Source organism: Orcinus orca, chromosome 2, assembly GCF_937001465.1.
Source record: "Orcinus orca chromosome 2, mOrcOrc1.1, whole genome shotgun sequence".
In the NCBI taxonomy this organism is placed as follows: Eukaryota; Metazoa; Chordata; class Mammalia; order Artiodactyla; family Delphinidae; genus Orcinus; species Orcinus orca.
In genome coordinates, this window is record NC_064560.1 from 90,087,378 (window position 1) to 90,099,895 (window position 12,518).

Here is a 12,518-nt window from a genome sequence, read left to right on the forward strand (position 1 = left end):
CGGCCAAAAATAAAAATTAATTAATTAATAAAAAAATAAAAAGAAGAAACATCTTGAATAAATAATTTAGGGGCTTCCCTGGTGCCCGTGCTTCCAATGCAGGGGACATGGGTTCCACCCCTGATCGGGGAACTAGGATCCCACATGCCCAGTGATGCAGCCAAAAAATAAAAAATAATAATAATTATTTAACATTACACCTTAGCTCTTTCCTCAGCTGCCGCTAAGGTGCTCGGTCCTTCCAAGGAAGCTAAGGCTGCATTGGGGTGAGGCCCTCACTTCATCTGGCGACTAGCACTGCGCCTGGCAGCCCCTGCCTAGCACTGGCCCGCACCATGGGCTCCGTCTTGGAGCTCGCCTGCATCTACTCAGGCCTCATCCTGCACGACGATGAGGTGACGGTCACAGAGGATAAGATCAATGCCCTCATTAAAGCAGCTGGTGTAAATGTTGAACCTTTCTGGCCAGGCTTGTTTTCAAAGGCTTTGGCCAATGTCAACATCGGGAGCCTCATCTGCAATGTGGGGGCAGGTGGACCTGCCCCAGCAGCTGGTGCTGCACTAGCAGGAGGTCCTTCCCCCTCCACCACTGCTGCCCCAGCTGAGGAGAGTAAGTGGAATAAAAGAAAGAGAATCTGAAGAGTCTGATGATGACATGGGCTTTGGTCTTTTTGACTAAACCTCTTCAGTAACATGTTCAATAAAAAGCTGAGCTCTTAAAAAAAAATTACACCTTAAAGAATTAGAAAAAGGAGAACACGGTCAACACAAAGCTAAAAGGAGGAAGGAAATAATATTAGAGTGAAGATAACAGACTTAGAGAATAGGAAAATAGAATCAATGAAAATAAAGTTAGTCCTCTGAAAAAATCAACAAAATTGACAAACCTTTAGCTAGAATGACACAGAAGGAGAATGAGAAGATTCGAATAACTAAAATCAGAAATGAAAATAAGGACATTACTGCCTACTTTACAGAAATAAAAATAATTATAAGAGAATACTATGAACCATTGTATGCCAGCAAATTAGACCTAGATGAAATGGACAAGTTCTTAGAAACACAATACCAAAAACAGACTCAAGAAGAAATAGAAAATCTTGACAGACCTATAACCAATACAGATTTAATCAGTAATCAAAAACCTCGCAAGAAAGAAAAGTTCAGGACCAGATGGCTTCACGAGTGAATCTATGAAAGATTTAAAGAAAAATTAACGACAATCTTTCACAACTCTTCCAAAAAAAAAGAAAAGGAGGGAATACCTCCTAATCCATTCTATGAGGTCAGATAAACACATTACAAGAAAAGAAATCATGGCTCAATATCCTTTATGAATGTAGGTGCAAAAATCCTTAACAAAATACTAGCAAACAGAATCCAGCAGCATATTAAAAAGATCAGACACCATGTCCAAGCAGGATATATCCCAAGAATGCCAGTGTGGATCAACGTAAGGAAATCAATCAGTGTTATACACCACATTAATAAAATAAATGAAAGAACCATGTTATCATCTCAACTGATGCAGAAAAAGCATTTGACAAAACTCAAACACCCTTTCATGATAAAAACACTCAAAAACTAGAACTGATTGGAACTTTCTCAACATGATAAAGGGCATTTATAAAAACCCCACAACTAGCATCATACTCAATGGTGAAACACTGAAAGCTTTCTCCTTAAGATCAGGGAGTAGATAAAGATGATCACTTCATCATCATCATCATCATCACCATTGCTATTCAACATTTACTGGAAGTTCTAGTCAGAGTAATTGAGCAAGAAAAAGAAATTAAATGCACCCAGAAGGAAAAGAAGTCAACCTATCTGTATTTGCAGACGACATGATCCTATATATAGAAATCTCAAATAATCCACAAAAGAGCTACTATAACTAACAAATAAATTCAGAAAAGTTGCACAGTAGAAGATCAACACCAACAAAATCAGTCGTGTTTCTATACATCAGCAATGAACCAAGTTGAAAACAAATCCATTTACAATAGCATTCAAAAGAATGAAGTACCTGGGAAAAAATTTATCCGAAGAGGTGAAAGGCTTTTACACTAAAAAATACAAAACATTGTTAAAAGGCATTAAAGAAAACCTAAATAAAAAAAATCATAGAATATTGCTATTTTAAGACAGAAATACTACCCAAAGATATCTACAGATTCAATGCAATCCCTTTTAAAATTCAAACAGCCATTTTTTTTTCAGGAATGAAAAAGGCAGTTCTCAAATTCATATGGAATTACAAGGTGCCCTGAATAGCAAAAACAATGTTAAAAAAGAAAAACAAAGTTGGGGGACTCACATTTCCCATTTCAAAACTTACTACAAATCTACAGTAACCAAAATAGTGTCATAATAGCATAGGAATAAACATATAGATCAATGGAATAGAATTGAGAGTCCAGAAATAAACTCATTTATCTATTCCAGTTGATTTTCAACATTGGTGCAAGACCATTCATTGGGGAAAAATAGTCTCTTCAACAAATGGTGCTGGGACAACTGGATATCCACATGCAAAAAGAATAAAGTTCAACTCCTACCCCACACCACATACAAAAATTAACTCAAAATGGATCAGTGACCTAAATATAAGAGCTCATACTACAAAACTCTTAACAAAATTTACACTATCATATGCACCTTGGAAAGCAAGGACTAAAGAATTTTCAAATGAACAAACAAAAAGAGCTAACACTGGGACTTCCCTGGTGGTCCACTGGTTAAGACTCCAAGCTCCAAGCTTCCACTGCAGGGGGCACAGGTTCGCTCCCTGGTCAGGGAACTAAGATCTCACATGTCATGTGGTGTGACAAAAAAAAAAAAAAAATATATATATATATATATAATATTTCACCAAAATATGAACACATAAAACAGTATCTTAAAATGCCTTAATCCAATGTAAACATTTTCTCAAAATAGAGTTTCAAGCACTTTGCCAGAATATAAAGGAGATATTTTGAATGTTCTCAAATCACGCTATACGGCACTGGCCCTATATAACCACAGAAAACCTCTGTAAAGCTGCAAGTAATACAAAGCTAACATTTATTAAGCACTTAGTATGTACTAGTCCCTTCACATATGCTATTGCTTTTAAACCTTCTAACTCACTCAATATCAACAGGTATTCTACATCACTAAAAAAGACAATAGAAGCTACACTAAAAAAAAATAGAAGCTACAATCTGGAATTCCCTCAGTTTTTTGCTACCGAACCTATAAGCCCACCTTTATCTCAATACATTCTTTCTCCTTCCCTCCTATTGCAATAAAGGAGATGTTAAATCTTTTCATCTAAAGTAAAAATCCTCTACCAGTGCTCTGGATCTCATTTGTTCCATTAACTATCTTCAACCTCTCCTTTTCTACTGGCTCCTTCTCATCAGCTCCTAAACATGACTTAGTCTCACCTACCTGAAAATAACAAACAAATAGTTTCCCTGGGTTTTACTTTCCCCTCCAGATATCATCTTTTTTTCTCATTCTAGTCAGTTAAATACTTCATGAATTGTCTACATTTTCTATTTCCATTTTCTTATCTCAACTTACTCTTCCAATATGCCTTCCTCATCAACACCTCTACCACAACCATTTTTGCACTAATTGGGTAGATGATTTTCAGACTTTATCTTGCTCAATTTCTCAGTTACAACAGTGTTAACTCCTCCTTCTTTCTTTAAATATTTTGCCTTTGGCTTCTATATAACTATACTTTTCCTAGTATACCTTCTACTTCTCTATTCTTACCCCCAGTTGCTTTAGGAGCTCCTTTTCCTTATTTGTCTCTTTAAATTAGAGTTCCTTAAGCCTTAGCTCTAGGTCTTCTTCTCTTCCCTATATACTATATAGAGAATCCCCCCACTTCAATGGCTTAAATTTCCATTTATATGCAGATAGCTCCCAAATACTTATTTACAGCTATTTCTTAAGCTCTAGACCAATATATCTAACCGGGACACGTCTCATAGGCATCTTAAATTTAATGTATTCAAAAATAACATTTCCAAAATCATCTCACCCATAAACATGCTTCCTCTTAAATATAGTGTAATACGTTAATACTTACTGAACATATAATTATGGGCCAGGCATTGTGCTAAGTGCTAGGATTACAGCAATGAACAAAACTCTCATGGCCCCTGCTCTCCTAGACTTAGTCTGGTGAGGGGAGACAAACATTAAACAAATAATTATACAAATAACTATAAAATTATAATTATGATAAATGCTATTAAAAAAACAAAGTACACTACCATGTACCCAATGGCTCAAGTCAGAAACATAGAAATCATTCCTGACTCCTTGCTTTGTCTTGTACATCAATCACCAAATTCTATTGATTCCTAATTCCTAAATATCTCTCAAATTCAACTACTTATTTCTATTTCCTCTGTTACCATCCAAATCCAGAACATCATCATCTTTCACCAGATTCCTATAAGTCTCCTAACTGGCCTCTACTTCCAGTCTTGTTCCTTCCTATCCTTTATCTACACTGCAGCCAAATAGAATGATTTGTTAAAAATGCTTAAAATCTTTAAAAATATTCTTATTGTCTTTAGGATAAAGCACAAACTCTTAAACACAACTAAAATCCCTGGACATCATATATAAAACAGACATAAGTAGACTCTAAAAGGTGGACCAAAAAAAAGGTATACAGGCTAAAGACCTCTGAACCCAAGAAATGACATGGTACTGCATTCTCCAGATTTCTTTCTTTGCCTCATATATCCCAGACTTGGAGCTAAAGAAGCTGACAACCCAGAAACAGGAGAAGGCACATACATAAAAATCTCATAAAAGCCACTCTCTTTAGCCATAGGATCTGGAAGGGGCAGGCTAGCAATTTAGAAAACTTTTAGCCAGTAACCACTCTATTCCAGCCAAATAGTACAGAAAAACTGTGACCTCCAATCCAACCATCTCCACTAGCAAAAGCCAAGTAGGGATGCTGCCCTCACCAGCGTGGTGTCAGAGAAGGCTGAGTAAGAAGCCAGAACTTTCATCCCTGTTGGGTGTACTGAATCCCCCACTACATGTTAGTGGAGACCATATGGAGAGCCTGGACTTCCATCTCCGTTCAGCAATAATAAGTCATCCTTCTTGCTCACCACTACCGTGGTATCAGAGGAGGCCTAGTGGAGAGTCAGAACTTTCACCACTACCCAGCAGGAATGATAATCAACTGATGTCAACACCAAGATAACAGAGATGTTAGAATTATATGATAAAGATGTTAAAGCAGTCATCATAAAAATGCTTCAATGAACATTATAAACATGATTGATATCAATGAAAAAGTATAAAATCTCCCCAAAGAAATAGAGTCTTAGCAAAGAATTAGAAGATATAAAGGAGTACCAAATGAAAATTTTAGAATTAGAAAATAACTGAAACAAAAAGCTCTGTGAATGGTCTCAACAGAAGAATGTGGGGCAGGGGGTGGGGAACAGAGGAAAGAAAAAGTAAACTTGAAGGCAGAATAATAGAAATTATCCAAATCTGAATGAGAAAGTAAACAAAAAATAAATGGAGAGAGCCCCAGGACCCATGATACTATAATAGAAGATCTAGCATGCCTGTCATTGGAGTCCTAGAAAAAGAGAAGAAGGTAGAGTTGAAAAAGTACTCAAAGAAATAATGAATGAAAAGTTCTCAAATTTGGCAAAACCCATAAACCTATAGATTCAAGAATCTGAACAAATTCCAAACAGGATAAATCCAAAATAATCCACACAAAGACATATTATAGGCAAACTTCTCAAAATTAAAGTGAAAGAAAAACCCTTGAAAGCAGTGAGAAAGAAGTGACATCTTACCCTAAGGAAAAACAAAACAAATGACAGTGGATTTCTCATCAAAAACCATGGAGGCAGGAAAAAAGCAGTACATTTTTCAAGTGATGAGAGAAAAGAAACTATCAATCCAGAAGCCTATGTCCAGCAAAAATATCCTTTAGAAATGAAGGGGAGGCTTCCCTGGTGGCACAGTGGTTAGGAATCCGCCTGCCAATGCAGGGGGGACGGGTTTGATCCCAGCCTCGGGAAGATCCCACATGCCGTGGAGCCCACAACTACTGAGCCCGTGAGCCACAACTACTGAAGCCTGTGTGCCTAGAGCCTGTGCTCCACAACAGGGGAAGCCACAACAATGAGAAGCCTGCACACTGCAGGGAAGAGTAGCCCCCACTCGCTGCAATGAGAGAGAGCCTGCACGCAGCAACGAAGACCCAACACAGCCAAAAATAAAAAATCAATAAATTTAGAAAAAAAAGAAAGGAAGGGGAAATGAAGATATTTTCAGACAATGGAAAACTAAGGGTACACTAGAGAATTCTACCAAATGTTGAAAGAATTAACACCAATTTACGCAATCTTTTCCAGAAAATAGAAGAAAGAGAAACACTCCCAACTCATTTGATGAAGCCAATATTACCCTGATACCAAAACTTGTAGACAAGGACAGTATACACACACACACACACACACACACACACACACACACAAAGAAGAAAACTACAGGCCAATAGTTTTCATTAATATAGATGCAGAAATCCTTAATGAATATTATTAGCATATAGAATTAAGCAATATGTTAAAAAAAAGATTAGGGGGCTTCCCTGGTGGTGCAGTGGTTAAGAATCCGCCTGCCAGGGCTTCCCTGGTGGCGCAGTGGTTGAGAGTTCGCCTGCCGATGCAGGGGACACGGGTTCGTGCCCCAGTCTGGGAAGATCCCACATGCGGCAGAGCGGCTGGGCCCGTGAGCCATGGCCGCTGAGCCTGCACATCCAGAGCCTGTGCTCTGCAACGGGAGAGGCCACAACAGTGAGAGGCCCGCGTACCGCAAAAAAAAAAAAAAAAAAAAAAAAAGAATCCACCTGCCAATGCAGGGGACACAGGTTCAAGCTCTGGTCTGGGAAGATCCCACATGCCGCGGAGCAACTAAGCCCATGTGCCACAACTACTGAGCCTGCGCTCTAGAGCCTGCGGGTCACAACTACTGAGCCTGTGTGCCACAACTACTGAAGCCCACGCTCCTAGAGCCCATGCTCTGCAACAAGATAAGCCACCACAATGAGAAGCCCACGCACTGCAATGAAAAGCAGCCCCCGCTCACCGCAACTAGAGAAAGCCTGTGCGCAGAAACGAAGACCCAGCGTGGCCAAAAATAAATAAATAAATTTATTTTTTAAAAAAATTAGGGACTTCCCTGGTTGTCCAGTGGTTAAGACTCCATACTTCCACTGCAGGGGGTGCAGGTTCAATCCCTGGTTTGGGGACCTAAGATCCCACATGCCCTGCAGCACAGCCAAAAAAAAAAAAAATTAAACACCTTGGCTATTTTAGTTTCCTAGGGCTGCCGTATTAAAGTATCACAAACTGGATGGTTTTAAACAACAGAAATTTATTCTCTCATGGTTTTGGAGGTTACAATTCCAAAATCAAGGTGTTAGCAGGGCTATTCTCCCTCTGACACTCTGGGTAGACTCTTTCCTTTCTTCTTCCTTGCCTCCAGTGGTGCCTGTTGATCCTTGGCATTCTAATCTCTGCCTCTGTCCTCACATGGTGTTCTCTCTGTGTCTCTGTTTTCACATGGCATTCTTATCTCTTTGTAACAGGACACCAGTCATACTGAATGGGGGACCTTGCATTTGGCAGTTGTTCCTTAGATATAACACCAAAGCACAAGTAGCAAAAGGAAATATAAATTTGACTATCAAAATTTAAAACTTTTGTGCTGCAAACAATACCATTTAAAAAGTGAAAATACAACAGATAAAATGGAAGAAAATATTTTCAAATTATGTATCTAATATGGAACCAGTATCCAAAATATATAAAGAATTCTTATAACTCAATAATAAAAAGGCAAATAACCTAATTTTAAAATTGTAAAGGATCTAAACAGACTTTCCTTCAAAGATGATATACAAATGGCAAATAGACACATGAAAAGTTACTTGACATCATTAGACATTAGAGAAATTCAAGTCAAAACCACAATGATATACCCATTTTACTCTCACAAGGATGGCTATAATAAAAAAAAGCAGACTTTGACAACTGTTAGGAAAGATGTGGAAAAACTGAAACTTCATACATTGCTAGTGGGAAAGTAAAATGGTTCACTCCTTCGGAGGACAGTTTGGAAGTCCCTCAAAAAGTTATACATAAAGTTACCATATGACCCAGCAATTCTGCTCCTAGGTATACACACAAGAGAATTTAAAACATATGTCCACATGTACATATATAACAGCATTATTTCTAATAGCCAAAAAGTGAAAACAACCCAAATGTCCATAAACTGATGAATGTATAAACAAAATGTGGTATATCCACATAATGGAATATTATTCAGCCATAAGCAGTAATAACGTACTAGTACATGCTACAATATGGATGAACTTTGAAAACATTATGTTAAATGAAAGGATACTGTATGATTATATCAAGTATCCAGAATAGAAAAATCCATAGAGACATGACACGGATTAGTGCTTGCTAGGGGTTAGGGGAGAGACATAGGGTTTCCTTCTGGGGCAATGAAATTCTGGAACTAGATAGTGTGATGGTTGTCAGACTTTATATACTAAAACCACTGATTTGTACACTTTAAAATAAACATTAAATAATAGTGATAACACAAAATGCCTACAAGGTTTCAGAGAAACTCATATATTTCTGGTGGCTATATGAAATGATACAGCCACTCTGGAAAACTGTGGGGAGTTTCTTATAAAACTGAATACAACACAGCCGTTTCATTCCTGGGCATTTATGCCAGAGAAATGAAAACTTATGTTCAAACAAAAACCTACTAATGAATGTTTATAGGAGCTTTGTTTGTAATAGCCAAAAACTGAAGAGGTGCTTGACCTGTTTAAGAACAAGAGGTTCTTAAACAGGTGAATGGTTAAACAAACTGTGGAGTGCTACTCAGCAATAAAAAGGAATTAATGGGGCTTCCCTGGTGGCGCAGTGGTTGAGAGTCCGCCTGCCGATGCAGGAGACATGGGTTCGTGCCCCGGTCCGGGAAGATCCCACATGCCGCGGAGCGGCTAGGCCCGTGAGCCGTTTCCGCTGAGCCTGAGCGTCCGGAGCCTGTGCTCCACAACGGGAGAGACCACAACAGTGAGAGGCCCGCGTACCGCAAAAAAAAAAAAAAAAAAAGGAATTAATGATACATGCAACAACCTTGATAAATCTCTGGAGAACTGAGTGAAAAAAGTCAATCCCAAAAGATTATGTACAGTTTGATTCTATTTATATAACGTTCTTAAAATGACAAAATTATCAAAATGGAGAACAGAACAGTGGTTATCAGTGGTTAGGGAGAGGTGAAGGCAGGACAAAAGTGGGTGTGGCTATAAAGTGACTGGGCAATCTGAGGGACCATTGTGTTGATGGAAATATTCTGTATCTTGTATCAATATTTGTATATTAGTTGTGATACTGTACTATAGTTTTTAAAGATATTACTATAAGTGATATGAGTAAGGAACACATTAACTAGATTTCTTTGTATTCTTACAACTGCATATTTACTTATATTTATCAAAAAATAAGAAGTTTAATTAAAAAATAATAGGTCACAACAATGAGACTACTACACACACCTATTAGAATGGTAAAAATTCAGAACACTGACACCACCAAATGCTGGTGAGGATGTGGAGAAACAAACTCTCATTCACTGCTGGTGGGAACACAAAATGGTACAGCCACTTTGGAAGACAGTTAGTTAGTTTCCATAGAACTAAACATACTCTTACCATATGATCCAGCAGTTGTGCTCCCTGGTATTTACCCAAAGGAACTGAAAACTTGTGTCCACACAAACGCTTGCATGTGGATGTTTACATAAACTTTATTCATAATTGCCAAAACTTGGAGGCAACCAAAATGTTCAATAGGCAAATGAATAAACTGGGATACATTCAGACAATGGAATATTATACAGAGCTAAATGAGCTATCAAGCCATGAAAAGACATGGAAGAACCTTAAATGCATATTACTAAGTGACAGAAGCCAATCTGAAAAGCCTACAAGCTATATGATTCCAATATGACATCCTGGAAAAGGCAAAACTATGGAGAAGGTAAAAAAGATCAATGGTTGCCAGGGATTAGGGGGAGGGATGAATAGGCAGAACACAGAGGATATTTAGGGCACTGAAACTACTCTTTATGATACTATACACTTACCCAAACACAGAGAATGCACAATACCAAGAGTGAACTCAAAGGTCAACTATGGATTTTGGGTTATAGGCTCATCAATTGTAACAAATATCCCACTCTGGTGGGGGACGCTGATATGGAGGAGGCTACACATGTATGGGGATAGGTGATATAAGGGAAATCTCTATCTTCTGTTTAATTTTGCCTAAAACTGCTCTGAAAAATAGTCTGATTTTCAAAAGGTAAAACCATTAAAACACTATAATAGAACAGGGGAATTCTGTAAAATCTCAGAGTGGGAAAGGCAAGACACAAAACATAAAGACACCCAAAGAAAAAATGTGTAAATCTGATTTATAAATGTTTTAAATTTCTACATGGCAACACCAAAATACAAATAATAAACTAGACAAAATATCTGTAAAACTATGACACAAAATTCCGATTTTCTTATTATATTAACAGGTTGTATGCATCACTAAGAGCAAACCAGTAGAGAAGTAGAAATGAATAGATCATTTCTACAGATAAAAATATAAATATGAAAAGAAGGCCAACTCATAATTAATAAATATACACTAAAACAACAGCTAGCTAGCATTTTTCATCAACCACATTGGCCAAATGTAAAAGTTTGTTAAAGTATCTCACTTTCAAAGTGTGAAAAAACTGGCACAACTGAAAATGTATGTCCACACAAAAACATGCACACAGATGTTTATGGCAGCTTTATTCATAACTGTCAAATCTTGGAAGCAACCACGATGTCCTTCAATAGGTGAATTGATAAACTATGGTACATCCGTACAATGGAATGCTATCTAGTACTAAAAGACATGAGCTCTCAAGCAACAAAAAGACACGGAGGGATCTTAAATGCATATTGCTAAGTGAAAGAAGCCAATCTGAAATGGTTATATACCATATGATTCTAACTATCTGACATTCTGGAAAAGGCAAAAGTATAGAGACAGTAAAAATATCTGTGTTGCCGTGGGCTGGAGGGGTGGGAGAGACAGAGATGAATAAGTGGAGCACAAGGCCTTTTAAGGACAGTGAAACCATTGTGTATGATATTGTGATGGTGAATACATGTCATTTTACATTTGTCAAAACTGATAGAATGTACAACACAAAGAGTAAAACTTAATGTAAACTATGGACTTCAGTAATGATAATGTATCAACATTGGTTCACCAATTGTAACAAATGTACCACACTAACACAAGATATAAATAATAGGGGAAACTATGGGGAAGAGAGGGAGGTATGTGGGAACTCTGTACTTTTTAATTTTTCTGCAAGCCTACAACTGCTCTAACAGAATAAAGATCTAATTTTTGAAAACTGGGCACCATTGGAGGATTCTATGAACAAATTGTTTTGAAAACTGTTCAACACAGAGAAAGATTCAAGCATTTGATACCTTTCCAATACACACTGGACTACTGCGGACTCAAACAACATATGGGAGGAACTTTCTCTTTATAGACATATTCCAGCTAATAAAGGAAGGAATGATATCCCCTTCTTGTAACATTTGATCAATTTATCTACGTAATAATCATCATAGGCTGCTAATAATACAAAAAGAAACATACCAGATTGAGGAATACATCAACATCTTAACAAAAAACAAACAAAAAAACCAACCTGAGTCTGATAAAGCCTCTCTAGAGTCAACTACCAACTTACCAAAAACATACTAAATGGCACTATGGGGATATAATAAGCAAAATCTGTGCTGTGTAAAACCATAGGTCCAATGACCAATTTCGCTGACAAATAAATCTCAAGAGGAAAAAAAGAGGTGTAGTTTAAAAGAGACTTAACGAGTCAAATCAACCAATCTCAACGTGTAAACTTCATTTGGATTTATTTAGTTTGTTTCATTCAAACAAACTAAATTTTTTAAATTATTAGACAATCAGAAATGTGAACACTGACTAGATTTGATGATTTAAAGAATTATTAAATTTTTATGTGTGATATTGTGGTAGTGGTTTTTTAAAAAGCTTATAGAGCTTCACACTCCTATACTTACAGATGAAATGAAAAAGTATCTGGCATTTAATCCAACATAAAATAGAAAAGAGGGAAAGCGGTTTAGGTGGAATAAGACTGGTCATTAGTAGATAATTGTTGAAACTGGATGATGGGTACATGGGTTTATTAATCTGTTTATTTTGCACGTTTGAAATTTTCCATAGCAAAATTATTTTTTAAAAATAAGCAACAGTAGGGCTTCCCTGGTGGCGCAGTGGTTGAGAGTCTGCCTGCCGATGTAGGGGACACGGGTTCGTGTCC

The 12,518-nt window shown here is 37.4% G+C and overlaps 1 protein-coding gene across 1 annotated transcript; it reads left to right on the plus strand.

Annotated features, from left to right (window-relative positions):
* The first annotated feature begins 320 nt into the window (after positions 1–320).
* On the plus strand, positions 321–653 carry LOC101270958 (60S acidic ribosomal protein P1-like). The gene has a single exon (XM_049706967.1). It carries the CDS (start codon positions 336–338, stop codon positions 636–638), a length of 303 nt encoding a protein of 100 aa, XP_049562924.1. The 5' UTR covers positions 321–335; the 3' UTR covers positions 639–653.
* The last annotated feature ends 11,865 nt before the right edge of the window (positions 654–12,518 follow it).

Bases quoted from the DNA above. Each gene is read 5' to 3' on its own strand.
- LOC101270958 (XM_049706967.1), top strand. From the start codon at position 336: ATGGGCTCCGTCTTGGAGCTCGCCTGCATCTACTCAGGCCTCATCCTG.